The following is a 15,511-nucleotide window of genomic DNA, read 5'->3' as shown; positions in this document are numbered from 1 at the left end:
GGGGAACGAATGAAACGCTACTGGATTCCACTACAAATGAAGGTATGCGGAACACCGAGATTCCACTATTTAAAATAGCGTTATTGCTTTGTGAAAGCATTTGGCAACATTGGTCCATGTGCAGAATGGGCCTTGGTTCTTCCACAGTTTGCTGGCTGGTCACAATTGAGTGAGGGAAACAGAGGGATCTCCACAGTACTGGGAACATTACATGGTGGTTCAATCTAATTTTCAATGCTGTGTCACTAAAGTCATGCATTTTTTCAAAGAGAAATGAAATCTTACAATTGCTAGAGGTTTTTATGTTAACACATCTGTATTCCCACCACTACCACCATGGGTAAATTGCAGTCTGGGGTAGTAGTTTAGGTTATGAAACTAATCCAGGTCAAAAGGTTTTTAAAAGCCTCCCTAAGAATACTGCCCCCTTCAAGGATCGCTGCCTTGCCGTGGCAAGGGGGCTTGCGTAGCTCAGTGAAGCTATGAGCTATGCCATGCAGGTCCACCCAAGACGGACAGGTCATAGCTGAGAGCTCTGACAAAAGGTGATCCACTGGAGAAGGAAATGGCAAACCACTCCAGTATCGTTGCCATGAAAACCCAAGTTCAAAAGGCAAAACGATATGACGCCGGAAGATGAGCCCCTCAGGTCGGAAGATGTCCAATATGCTACCGGGGATGAGCAGACGGCTAGTACAAGTAGCACCAGAATGAATGAAGCGGCTGGGCCAAAGCCGAAAGGACGCTCAGTTGTGGAAGTAACTGGTGGCGAAAAGACAGTCCGATGCTGTAAAGGTTTTTATTCCACAGGAACCTGGAACGTCAGATCCATGAATCAAGGCAAGCTGGACGTGGTTAAACAAGAGATGACAAGACTGAACATCGACATTTTAGGAATCAGTGAACTCAAATTGACAGGAATGGGTGAATTTAATTCAGATGACCATCAGGTATACTACTGTGGACAAGAATCTCGCAGAAGAAATGGAGTAGCCTTGATAATCAATAAGAGAGTAGGAAAAGCAGTCTTGGAATACAATCCCCAAAATGATAGAATGATCTCAGTTCGAATCCAAGACAAACCATTCAACATCACAGTAATCCAGGTCTATGCCCCAACCACTGCTGCTGAATAGAATGAAGTTGACCAGTTCTATGAAGCCCTACAACGCCTTCTAGAAGCAACGCCAAAAAATGATGTGCTTATCATCATGGGGGATTGGAATGCTAAAGTAGGAAGCCAAAAGATAACTGGGATAACAGGTAAGTTTGGCCTTGGAGTACAAAATGAAGCAGGACACAGGCTGGTAGAATTTTGTCAAGAGAATACAATGGTCATAGCAAACACTCTTTTCCAACAACCCAAGAGACGACTCTACACATGGACATCACCAGACGGTCAACACAGAAATCAGATTGACTATGTGCTCTGCAGCCAAAGATGGAGAAGTTCTATACAGTCAATAAAAACAAGACCAGGAGCTGATTGTGGTTCAGATCATCAGCATCTTGTTGCAAAATTTAGGCTTAAATTGAAGAAAGTAGGGAAAATCACTAGGCCACTCAGGTGAACTATGAACTAAATAATATCCCCAATAAATATACAGTAGAGGTGACAAATAGATTTAAGGAATTAGATCTGATAGAGTGCCCGAAGAACTATGGACGGAGGTTCGCAACATTGTACAAGAGGTAGCAACTGAAACCATCCCAAAGAAAAAGAAATGCAAGAAATCAAAATGGCTGAGGAAGCTTTACAAATAGCTAAGGAGAGAAGGGAAGTGAAAGGCAAGGGAGAAAGAGAAAGATACACCCAACTGAATGCAGAATTCCAGAGAAAAGCTAGAAGAGATAAGAATGTCTTCTTAAATGAACAGTGCAAACAAATAGAAGAAAACAATAGAATGGGGAGGACCAGAGATCTTTTCAAGAAAATTGGAGATATGAAGAGAACGTTTCATGCAAAGATGGGCATGATAAGGAATCAAAAGGGTAGGGACCTCACAGAAGCAGAAGAGATTTAAAAAAGGTGGCAAAATTATACAGAAGAGCTATACAAGAGCGAGCTTTACATCTCTGAGAACTACAATGGAGTAGTTACTGACCTGGAGCCAGACATCCTGGAATGTGAAGTCAAATGGGCCTTAGGAAGTCTGAGCAACAATAAAGATAGTGGTGGTGACAGCATTCCAGTTGAACTATTCAAAATCTTAAAAGACGATGAAGTAAAAGTGCTACACTCAATATGCCAGCAAATTTGAAGAACTCAACAATGGCCACAGGATTGGAAAAGGTCAGTTTACATTCCAATCCCAAAGAAGGGCAATGCCAAAGAATGTTCAAACTACCGCACCATTGCACTCATTTCTCATGCTAGCAAAGTTATGCTCAAAATCCTACAAGCCAGGCTCCAGCAATATGTGGACCGAGAACTTCCAGAAGTACAGGCAGGATTTCAAAGAGGCAGAGGAACTAGAGATCAAATTTCCAACATACATTGGATAATGGAGAAAGCCAGGGAGTTCCAGAAGAACATCTACTTCTGCTTCATTGACTATGCTAAAGCCTTTGATTGTTTGGAGCACAACAAATTGTGGCAAGTTCTTAAAGAGATGGGAATACCAGAGCATCTTATTTGTCTCTTGAGAAACTTATATGCAGGTCAAGAAGCAATAGTGAGAACTTAAAATGGAATCACTGATTGGTTCAAAATGGAGAAAGGAGTTCGGCAAGGCTGTATACTGTCGCCTTGCCTACTTAACTTGTATGCGGAGCACATCATGAGAAAGGCGGGATTAGAGGAGTCACAAATTGGGATCAAGATTGTAGGGAGAAATATCAACAACCTCAGATATGCAGATGATACCACTCTAATGGCAGAAAATGAAGAGGAACTAAAGTGTTCATGCGGGTGAAGGAGGAGAGGGCAAAAGTTGGCTTGAAACTCAACATCAAGAAAACAAAGATCATGGCATCCGGCCCTCTCAATTCCCGGCAAATAGATGGGGAAGAAATGGAGATAATGACAGATTTTATTTTCCTGGGCTCCAAGGTCACTGCAGATGGGGACTGCAGCAAAGAAATTAAAAGACGCTTGCTCCTGGGGAGGAAAGCTATGGCAAATCTAGACAGCATCCTAAAAAGCAGAGACATCACCCTGCCAACAAAAGTGTGGTTAGTCAAGGCTATGGTATTCCCAGTTGCGATGTATGGCTGTGAAAGTTGGACCATAAGGAAGGCCGAGCGTCAAAGAATTGAGGCTTTTGAACTCTGGTACTGGAGAAGACTCTTGCGAGTCCCTTGGACTGCAAGGTGAACAAACCAGTCAGTCTAGAGGAGATCAGCCCTGACTGCTCCTTAGAAGGCCAGATCCTGAAGATGAAACTCAAATACTTTGGCCACCTCATGAGAAGGAAGGACTCCCTGGAGAAGAGCCTAATGCTGGGAGCAATTGAGGGCAAAAGAAGAAGGGGACGACAGAGAATGAGGTGGCTGGATGGAGTCACTGAAGCAGTATGTGCAAACTTAAATGGACTCTGGGGAATGGTAGAGGACAGGAAGGCCTGGAGGATCATTGTCCATGGGGTCGCGATGGGTCGGACACAACTTCACACCTAACAACAACAACAACAAAGAATACTGCTCAACAGTCCTTTTTCACAACCAGAGTTCATTGAAAAAGAAACTGCCTGGAAATCTAACATACACTTCTTGTGTAATACCTAGATTGGCCCAAAGATTGAGGATATAGGTTCCAAAGCATGGTATGTTTCTAACTGCAGAAATATGTCATAATAATAGAAAAGTTAAGGACTGATGTTGCACTGAGAAGTATCACTTTAGATTAGTAAAGGCATTGCAAGGACAATTCAAATCAAAATATTCTGAATGGGAAGAGATGTTCAGATAGATATGGCTATAAATGTCATGAACTGAAATACAGCTCCAACTTCCTAAACGTGCAAAAACTGAAACTACTACAGGCTGGCCTTATACATCATGGGGTGGGGAACCTGTCCCTTGACAAAAGGAAAAGAGAATTATTGGAAACTTTTGTCTTCAGTTTCAGAAATGTTAGCGTTTCCACTGAGAATTGATGCCTGTGCACTTGAGTTACCATTAACTTTGGGTCACCCCCTCTTTTGATCTTTTAATATGAAAGATGATGTGCGAAAACAGACATAAACACTAACTATTTGAGTCCATCATATGTTTAGTTAACACAGAAAGTTAAACCTGGAACATTTTTAGAAGCAAATGTCTTCTTCGGTGTCTCATGTCTTATATATTATCAATTCAAACTGTGAAATCTATTTATGAAGGGCAAAACATTTGCACTTAATGGTGCTATGTACTTTTGTCTCTCTAATAGCAACACACAAACATTGCATGGGAAAGTATTTTTGAACAGGAATGGAATTTGAAAACCAGTTTAAGTAAAAACATCGAGATCTGGTTGTTAAACAGAAAAAAACCCCAAAGTACTACTGGTAATACATAATTTCCAATCCAACGTAATTTCTGGTATCTGGCCATTTTTCCTCACCCAGCCACTCTCAATACTTTTATTCCTGTTAATAGATCCATTTAAAACAATTAAAAAATAAAAATGCATCTCTTACCATGTAATATTGTATATCATGTAGTAGCTTCATTGTAACATGGTTCAAATATTTATATGCTTTTATTCATATAAGACCCACAGTTCTTTATGTCCAACTTTCCCCAATATTATATGGTAATTTGTAAGATGTTTAATTAAATCACAAATTAATTAACAATGATTAAACTATGCAAGAGTGTCTGGGAATGTTTTACTCAACTCCCAAACTTTTGGCAGGCTGCAAACGTGGAGTGGACACCGCTTCGGCAGCAGCCCTAGATTACTGTCACAGCTGACTCCAGCTGCTTAGGAGGCCGTGTAGATGGCTCAGCTGGAGTCCACACGAGCTCTGGCAGCGTAAAGATTGATCTGGTCACACACGAGGCACAAGAGGTGTGAGCTGGGCAGGGCGCTCTTGGTAGCTACTTAACCAGGAGCACTCAAAAGCTCATCCTGTTTTCACTCCCTCAACTCCTGGCATACTTCTCTATCCTCCTGCCCTATTTGTATTTTATTTCCCTTTGGATGTTTGTATGTCATGGTATACTTTTCTGTTGTTTTTTACCATTGTCACAGTTGGTGGTTATTTCGGGGAGGAGTGGACTGTAAGCTGCTTTGAGACTCCTGGTAGAGAAAAGCAGCATATAAGAACCAACTTGTTTCTTCTTCCTTTTTTTGGGGAGCATGCACCTGTGCCATTCCGGTCACTGAGAGAGCTGCCTTGCTGTGTGGGAGATGGTGGGAGCTCTAATTGAAGCTGACAGCAGTAGGGCGTCCACCAATACTACCCTCCCACGGGCCCAGCAGGCCTGTTCGTTAGACAGCTTGATGTGAATGTCACTTGGGTGGCCTGCTGGTGTGGCAGCTTTATTTGGTCTGCTGCCCATATTGGAGCTGGATCTGCCCCCTGTTGATGCCAATACTCATGTTAGGTTCACCGCTAATTTGACCTATGGTGTTTACTGCTTTTATCCTTCTGGTCAGTGTTTATTGTTATTTTATTATGGTTTTAATTTTGCAGTGACTTTTCTATGATTTGCACCTATCTTGATGATGTGTGAAATGCAGACCGTAAATGCTTTACTAAAACACATAAAATAGATATAATGGAACAAAAAGAAATTTGTATGCCAGAAAAAGCACATCGTAGTAGGGTTGGGTGTGTCGGCATCCAAAGTGGCCATTCCCACTCGAAGCAGCGAGCGCCTTGGTGCAGCAGGGGGGAGGGGAGGCTCAGGTGCTGGCGCGCCGGTTGGTACACACGCACAGAGCTCGGCACTTGTGCATGTGCACCAATCGGCGCACCAGCGCCTCCCCTCCCCCCCACACTGGGGCGCCAGCGGCTTTGGCGGGAATAACCGCTTTGGATGCCGAAGCACCCAACCCTACATCCTAGCACTCTGTATGAAATAAAAATGTAGAAGCATAGAGTATTATTCCAGCCTTCTTGTCATTCGATTATACTCACCTCACTATCCAGAAAATCCAAAAAACTTTCCACAGTTTTTTGGATTTTTTTTGCCTGTGTTCTGCACAGCTGTAACAACTACAGGAGGTGAAATTTTAGAAAAAAAATAATTAAAAAACCCTCTGATCTCTAACATTATAAACTAGAAATCTGTTAGAATAACTCACTATTAATCCTTCAGTCTTAAAGGAAAAGGCAAAAAGAAAAAAAGAATTACATCTTCCCAGTGGATCACCAACAATAGTTACAGAAGTCTAGGTTAAGGGCTTGCTGGCAATTGCCATCTCCTGACTTTTCTACTGGTTTTATAGGTGGTGTATAAATAATTTCTAAAGTAAGAAAGGGGGCTGCAAACTTAACATGATGTATGGTATATTAATTCACTAAAGCTGTTGACAGGGCAAATTTTCATAGCAGAGTTTTGGTCCAAGTCCTAAGGAATTACAATGAAATATCCACATGTCAATGAGTGTTAACTAAGATGCAAATTGAGAAGCTTCTTTTCAATATTTCAACATAATTGTAGTTAGGTTTCGCAAATATAAACTTCTTTTAACCTCTCCTGGCCACTTGCCCCATCTAGAACCAAGTTACTAGGGGTGCTGCAAGTTAGAAGTGGGTTGAACCCCTCCTCCTTCCCTTGCAATGGCCATGCTCTGACAGGAAACTAAATCCGTAAATAAGCGTTTACTAATTAGCCAGCAACCCTCATTAACCAAACATTAACCTTTTGAGCCTTACTTGAAAAGGATGCCCAAATTCACATTACTGTGGGGTTAGAGAAGGCCAACATTCTATTTTCTTGTTTATCTTCTGTGGCCTGTTTCAGCAGCTCAGTGTGTCCTATTATTTTTCAAAAATGACTGTGATCAAATTTTCAAAAACAACAGTATAGTAATCAGTCATATATAATCAGATACAAAGATTTCTCTCAGTCTTTGTTGTCATAGGTCCTGTCTCCAGATCTCCTCATGTGTACAAAAGCCTTAAGCTTCTTAATTTCTTTCTCATCTCAGGTCCAGGCTCCTTGTAATCTATCTCTGTTACACTGAAATGGATCACAAGAAATTGTATTCAAAATCTTTGATGTTTTCTCTTGCATTCATTGAAATACAATGAGAATTATGATCTCTCTTTCATGCATATCTTTAAGTTTAGAGGAAGCAACAGAATGGGTTGACAGATGAGAGTGTATTTAAAAAAAATATAAGAAGATTTAAATTCAATAATACAATATAACTCAGGAAACGAAAGTAGCCCGGAAGGCATTTTTTTATCTGAGCCAAGCGCGGCTACTAGCGCCCTACCTGCCCTCTGAACACTTGGCTACAGTGATCCATGCAACGGTCACTTCCAGACTAGACTATTGTAACTTGCTCTACATGGGACCACCCTTGGCTTTGACCCAGAAAGTGAGCTGGTACGAAATGTGGCCGGAACATCTTGGAGGGCCCACATCCAGCTGGTTCTACACCGCCTGCACAGGTTATCAGTCTGCTTCCGAATCAAATTTGTTTCGGTTTTAACCTTTAAGGCTCTACGTGGCCTGGATCCTACCTATCTGCGGGACCACTTATCTGTTTATGCCCCCCACAGGGCTCTTTGCAGGTATGAATTTACTGGTTGTCCCGGGTCCCCGGAATATACCTGGCCTTGACCAGGGCAAGGGCTTTTTCAGTCATGGCCCCAACCTGGTAGAATGAGCTCCCGGAAGAGCTAAGGGCCCTGTTGGAGTTGTCAGCTTTCCACAGGGCCTCCAAGACGGAGCTCTTCCGCCAGGCATATGGTTGAGGCCAGAGCGGTACTCGTTGTTGCATTCTGAGGATCTCTAAGTTGAGGCCAACTAGGTTCCGCCCTCCCAGGTAGAGAGAGAGTTTGACCCATGCTTAACAGGGGAATGGGCTAGTATTTTATTGTCCGCTATCTTGTTATATTATTGTTATTATATTATTGTATCAATGGGGTATTTTAGAGGATTTTATTGCATTTTATTGACCTTGTAAACTGCTGCGAGACATTCGAGAGCGGCAGTATATAAATATATATTTTAAAAAATTAAAAAATAAGCATTTGTCTGACTTCACAGTTTTCCTTGAAAGGAAATGATACATTTTCTTTCGTAATATGGACACTACTCTGCTGGAAGGCAAAACTATCCAAGCATAGTTATACTATATTAAATGGCCTTGAGTATAAAAGGTATCCCCTGTGCAAGCACCGAGTCATGTCTGACCCTTGGGGTGATGCCCTCTAGTGTTTTCATGGCAGACTCAATACGGGGTGGTTAGCCAGTGCCTTCCCCAGTCATTACCGTTTACCCCCCAGCAAGCTGGGTCCTCATTTTACCGACCTCGGAAGGATGGAAGGCTGAGTCAACCTTGAGCCGGATGCTGGGATCGAATTCCCAACCTCATGGGCAAAGCTTTCAGATGGCTGCCTTACCACTCTGCGCCACAAGAGGCTCTATAGCCTTGAGTATACATGGGTGCAAAAAAAAAGTATTGGGGGGGGGGTTTAGATATATTGAATCCCAAGAATATTTGTACTCAGTTTGGCATTTTGATTCAGTAAATATTTGGAAATCCAGAAATTTTTTCCTGCTGCATGGTGATCATTATGGTCAGTGGTCCTTATATGGTATAATGCCGCATTGATCCAAAGGGTACCTGGAAATCGAGGCACCCTCAAAAATATCCTAAGTTTCAAAGAAATTGGACCAGGAGGTGAATTTCAATTGTCACTCAAAGAAGGTGCCCCTGACAAAATTCAATCCCTATTTATATCTAGCTGACCGATTATGCACGGCAGTGGCTGCACTGAGCCACTGCTGGTTTATAGCGGTGGGGTAGTATGCCCCACTGCTTCTGAGACTGCACAGGGAAAGGAATCTCCTGGTTCTCACAGACTGCCCCGACATCGTGTGTGTATGTGTGCAGAATGCCAGGGCTAGAAGAGCCCGCCGCGCTGCACAGCAGCAGCAGCAGGAGGGGATCAGGAGGCATGAGCCCCCACCACAAAATGGCAGGAGAGTGGCATGCTGCTATCCCGCCATCATGGGGGTGCTGCTATCCCATTTGCCTCTGTGCGTCCACGAAGCTGACTGGGGCATTTGGTGTCCCTGCAGGTACACCGTAGGTTGAGGGAGCCCTGTGTGCATGGGGCTGCCCCAGCCTAGTTTCCGATGGTGACAACGGCACCACGGGGAACGCGGAAGAATCTGTGTTCCCTTACCGTAGGCCATCCGAGGGCCTAAGTTGGGAGGGGGCTAGGATGGCATCGGCGCCATGCACAATCGGGTATTTGCCCTGCTGCCACCAGCCTGAACTTCCCTTCCCGTGCATAATCGGTTGCTGAAAGAATAGCCAGAAAAGGTATTTTTTTTGCTTGGATTTACCAAATACACACCCCTACTTCGGTGCTTAACTTTGTCTGCAAAGCAATTTAGAACTTCAAAATTGAAATAATAAATAAATACAACAAGAATTCTACAAGAAACCTGATAATAAATATCAGTGATTTGCCAGCTTCATTCAGCAGTCTTCCACAACAGGAATCAGGTCATCTCATTCTGAACCAGTTCTGAACCACTCAAATATGAGTTCTGACAATGCAGTCCTATGCAGAGTTAATAGGGTATAAGTGATTAATTTCAGTGCATAGTTAAGTGTACAAGTAGAAAGATTTCATGCACTACACAAATTCATCACGGACTGAAAAACATCTCACCATGAGGGGGCCAGTTTTCACATGCCCTTTCACATGCCCTTCAGTTTACCAGTTTACGCTTGAATAAATTGTATGCTTTACCCAAGATGAATGTCACTAAATAATACCTATGAAGTGTGCTAGATGTTGCATGCTGCATGAGTATTAAACAATTCAGCTACTATTCTGTTGTAGAGGAACAATCTTATCCAGAGCTAACAATGACCATCATAAAAATCAGTTATGGTAAACTGAAAATATACCATCCTAAAATATATATTTATTTAGAACAGCAATGTACATGTGATGTCACCTACAGGCACCATAAGTAAAGAACAAGAAACACTAAGTTGGGTCATCTAAGGAAAATTACATCTCTTCAAATTTCATATCAATCAGATTTCCTTCTTGACTCAGTCAGACTGTATACCCACCCAAGCTCATAGTGCATTAAATTAAACACCAGTATTTCATATGCACTTGCTAATTCACTTAATTTGTATGCTAGTCAGATGTAGAGCTCAGAAGGTTTCCCCCTGAGAAATGGCATCATATTATTTGTTAATTACTCTTTCACATTAATATGATCCGAGGCGTCAATTGAAAAAAGACAATTTAAATACAGAATCATTAACACAGCCCAGGAGTTCAGAAAAGACTCTGAACAAATCGTAGTAATTTAAAATATTATTATACTATTTAGCTGGGTCATGACTGGATTGGAACTGGCAAGGAGTGACATTTAAATAGGACTGCTAATAGGATAGTTTATTCAGTTTTTAATGTGAACATCAGTATCAAATGACAGAACAAAGTAAAATAATAAGCCTATGACATTACCTGTGCAGACATAGTCTTTTTTCTGAACATCAGCAACATTAAATCCCCTCAGGTGAACAGGTGCCATGCAGAATGTGAACTGTCCAACTGATCGCCTCTGACGCAGCCAATCAGAAAGCCAAGCCAGATGGCAGTCACAGTATAAGTAATTGGAATGAAGTCGTCTGCAATGTACAGAAAGAAACCCATATCAGAAATGCAATCTTGGCAAATAGGAACCTAATAAAGCAATGTAATGCAAAATTAATCAAATGCACCATCCTACAATCTCTAATAATTTTGATGGACACTTTGCATTACAGTGATCATCATGTAGTAGTTCAGTTTGCACACTGAACTACAACTGGACTTCATAGTACACCCAGACATAAAGATGCAATCATTTTGCAAGAGATTTAATATTTCAAATAACAATTCTGATATTCAAAAGGAATTACAGTGAAAGGGGACAATTTGGAAACCTTCCAAGTCCTCTCTTCTATAAGCTTGAATACATTTTTACTCTACCTTTCCTTCTTGGTATTCACTATTTCCTCCAATTTATCCTCAAAGTAACCCTTTGATAACTCAGAAGTTAGGTTAAGAGAAATGTCTGGCCAAATATTGCTAGTCTGGCTTGAGCCCACTAATTTCTCCTTCCTCCTTTCGTTCTTTTAACTTATTTTCCACTGCTCTCAGTGTCCTGTATTTCTGCAGTATATCCAGTCCTTATCGTGCCATTTTAAATATCTTTTGTATGTATGGTGTGGTTATTTTGCAAAATTATTATTTTTGCAAAGTCACCTTAGTTTTATTTTCATCCTGTTCTTCTCCCTAACTAGGGTTCAAAGAGGATCCAAATATATAGAATTTCCTAGCTTTTCTGTGGTTGGTCTGCTATTTCATCCCGCTCCTTGCTCCCAATTTACACTTTTTTGTGCAGTATTTTCTATAACATTTTATATCTGAAAAATGAAATAGCCAGAACAAATTAACTATCAAATATTTCATCCTTTCTCTATGAGTCATGATGACAGGCTAACATTACAGCAAAGCTCAAATGACAACGCTGACATTTCTGTAGGATAGGGTTGGGCAAAGCATTCATTTCTAACAGACTAACATTACATATTACATTGACATATATAAAGTGCTGTAAAACATGGTCTAGTCCATCTCTGAAATAAATTAACAGTATGAGAGATCTTTATGTGAGATTGTCACAATTGAGCTAAGTAGTGGCGCCTGTACAGACACTCCCAAGATTTGTATGTCTGGTAAGGCATTTTGATGGGAAATTCCCAGAATTCATTTAGTTGCTTTGTCTAGTAACACTTAAATCTCCTGACCTGCAGGGCAAACTATAAAAAGCAGTCATATCTATTTATCAAAGACTGTATTATGTTTTGTTTTAGTAGTGCAAGAGAGGTGCATTTGGATGTCATTTGTGTGGAACAGTGATATTTTAGCCAAGAACAAATTAAATACTTTTAGTTACTTAACTGTATGGCTGCTAATAAACACATTTGCATGTAATAAAATAATAAAATAGGCCTCTATTGGAAGATAATGAAAGAATGACATCTCTTCTTTAACTCTGAAATAACTCACTATACAATTTCATCAGTAACCAACTGAAGAAGGGACACAATTAATTCACAGATTAACAATTATTGTTGATGTATTTTGACTATGTTATTTGTTAGACCATTCCATGTGTCCCCTCACGTCATTATATGTAAACCACCCTGAGCCGTATGGAAGGGTGGTATAAAAATAAATAAATAAATAAATTTCAGATGCCATCAACATTGTAAAAGATGCAGATCTAAAGAGCTTTGTCTCCCCTTAATCCATGCTCCAAAAAATGTTAGTCATACTTAAATCCCATTGAATTTACTTGTAGACATCACCTTTCATGAACATAGTTTTCACAGTCATCCACTTCTTCCTAACCCTGCCAACAACCATGTTAATGGGCTATACACAGGAAAATATGTTGTCCAATGCCTGTGGCCCTGTAGAGACCCAGATGCAGACGTCATTCCTCACTACATTTGGTTTTGCTCTCTCAGAGCCAGTTTGGTGTCGTGGTGTTGTTAAGAGTGAAGGCTTCTAATCTTTTTCACTGCTCCTCCACATGCAGCCAGCTGGGTGACCTTGAGCTTGTCACAGCCTTGATAGTGCTGTTCTCTTAGGAGAGGAAGGGAAGATGACTGTAAACCTCTTTGAGACAGCTTCTGGTAGAGAAAATCGGGGTATTTTGAGCTTAAATCTTTAATTACTTGCAGCAATTTTACCTAACCTTGACCCAGATCCAGCAACAGATGAAATTATTTTTCTTGCAGCTGCTGTAGACCCCCATGTCACTCACATGTGGCCATTCATTCATGAATGTATAAGGCTCTACATGAAAAAAAATTATGCCAAACGGTATTTTGAATGAATATAGCTATTTTATCAAAAGAGAATCAGATTGATTGATACAAACAATTTTTTCCCCATTCTAATCAAGGCCAGTTTTTTAAAAAAAATCTATAAAGGAGAAACACAACTGATAATGGGAACATGGGAAGGAGGTATGCTCAGATTATTAATACTTAAAAATATTGCTTAGAATTACATTAATATTGAAGAAGAAAAACCTGGTTTTTATAACCTGCTTTTCGCTACCCGAAGGAATCTTAAAATGGCTTACAATCATCTTCCCTTCCTCTCCCTGCAACAGACACCCTGTGAGGTAGCTGGAACTAAGAAAGCTCTGAGAGAACTATGAGGAATGGGAAATCAAGCCCAGTTCTCAAGATTAGATTTAAAAACATATGCAAAGTTTGTAATTGACAGTCTACTCAAGGTGTGAAAGGCAGAGTGCTTATTAATTTATGAGATGTAGGCCAAAAGACTTTGGGAGCACATATGATCCAGTCATTTGACTGAGTTATGGACTGGGTTAAAGGATGAATTAACAGAATGTTTCTTCATTCCTTTCATCCATAGAAGGACACATGAGCAAGGTATAATTATGTGACATGAGCCCCCCAAAATGCAGGGTTGGAGACAGCACTGAACTAAGAACCCGGGATAGCTTCCATCATGACAAGAAGTCTGGATAGAAACAAGTGAGTCATTCACCACTATATTGCCTTACTCCAATTTGAACCCAACTATATGCATATATTCTTCACCTGTGTCATTCATCTCTGAAAGCCAGCTTGGTGTAGTGGTTAAGAACAGTGGCCTTTAATCTGGAGAACCAGGTTTGATTCCCTATTCCTCCACATACAGTCAATTCTCTCAGCCTCACCTACCTCACAGGGTGTCTGTTGTGGGGAGAGGAAGACACAGTGATTGTAAGTCACTTTAAGATTCCTTTGGGAAATAAGAAGCTCTTCTATTACTCATCACATCAGTCAGCGGGATAAGTAAGATTCATAAATTAGAAACTCAAAGAGACTGAAAGGTTCCTTTTGTCAACCATTTCAACTACCAAAACAAAAAGGTAACTCTTTCTGGATAATAGGATTCTTAGTCATATGGGTTGGTTCTATTTCATGTTAGTACTCAGGGTCTTTTTAAAAGTCCAGCTACGCTCACAATATTTTGCACATGCACATGTATCCTTTTTCTTGAGGGTGTGTGTGTAGAAGAACTCAGAAGATTCAATATCAACTAACATCTCCAAGAGTATTTCTAAAATCTTTAGGCAATGAACAATTATTTTCATAATACTATGTGCATAATGTTACCATTACAGTATTGGTAAAACATAATAATCAAAATTGATTAAAAATGCATGCATTTTTACACACATAAAATTATAATTTCTGATAAAAATGGCATCTAAAATTACTTAATCTAAGACTCTGGAGTGTAAGCCAGATAGTTATAATGTCTGCATAAAAGATTAATATTGTTTGCCTTTTCTCCTAAGCAACTAGTATTCAGAGGTATACTGTCCCTGAATGTGGAGGCTATTAAAGAACAAAGATCTGGTCTGATAATTAGTTTGACTGAAAATGAAACCCTAATTTAAGGTAAAAATTGGAAATATAATTTATAATTGTTCATGCTCATTTTAAATTTATTTATCTCATGGCCCTGAAGTTGATAACAAACATGACAAAAAAATGACAGATCTAATTGTTTTATTTTATAGCTCAGCCCTTATTCCCCTCCCCTTTGGAGGCAGGACTGCTTACAAGGCAACTGGATATTATTTTAGCACTACCCATGGACTAAAACACATTATTTAACATTGTTGGAAGTCCATTTATAGCACACAAAATGGTACGGAATAAAAATTCTACTTTTTAAAGGTGCACTGGTGGCTACAGCCTAAATTAAATTTTCAGAAAATGGTTTGGAGTCAGCATTTAAGTTTTATAAAATGTAATTCTCATAATCCAATATAAAAGCTTTCCTTTAAATCCCATGTATGACTTCCTTCCCCCTTTTCTCCTTTAATTACAGCAAATGGGAATTAGTCAATATAGGTCTCCAGGGAGCTACATACAAAGCCATCATTGAAATTAAACTAAAGAGAAAATGGCAGCAGGTATTGTGGTCTGGTTATTACAGTGAATGATTGATCTGAAATAAGCAACAGACAACTCCAAGATATTTGAAGAAAAATACTAAGCAATTCCTACCAAAATATACATTTCCTTCAATTCATTACTGTTCTTTAAAAGAGGGAAACTATACATCTATAAACCCATGGTAATCCAGGCAGTTTTCTGGCCTGTCAGGATGAGCAAATAAAAGTCAGTTTGCCTGTATGTTACAGTTATATATTAAGCAGATCAGGGCTGCAAACTATGGGAAAACAGTTTGCTTGCAATTAATTGTAGATACTTGACAACCCGGCTGTTCTTCCCATAGTCCAAGGCAAGCAGCAAAACCAGGGCATTAGTCTA

The 15,511-nt window shown here is 40.2% G+C and overlaps 1 protein-coding gene across 4 annotated transcripts in view; it reads right to left on the bottom strand.

Annotated features, from left to right (window-relative positions):
- The window catches only part of SLIT3 (slit guidance ligand 3), a 713,209-nt gene that overhangs the window by 256,005 nt on the left and 441,693 nt on the right, over positions 1-15,511 (bottom strand). For all 4 annotated transcript variants that reach the window (XM_077327142.1, XM_077327144.1, XM_077327141.1 and 1 more), the window contains one exon: positions 10,617-10,780. In XM_077327142.1, the coding sequence (XP_077183257.1) occupies positions 10,617-10,780 (164 nt within the window). The remainder of the gene's footprint in view (positions 1-10,616; positions 10,781-15,511) is intronic.

Source organism: Paroedura picta, chromosome 3 (assembly GCF_049243985.1).
Source record: "Paroedura picta isolate Pp20150507F chromosome 3, Ppicta_v3.0, whole genome shotgun sequence".
In the NCBI taxonomy this organism is placed as follows: domain Eukaryota; kingdom Metazoa; phylum Chordata; class Lepidosauria; order Squamata; family Gekkonidae; genus Paroedura; species Paroedura picta.
Note: the sequence above shows the minus strand (reverse complement) of the source record. Positions and strands in the feature narration are given on the sequence as shown.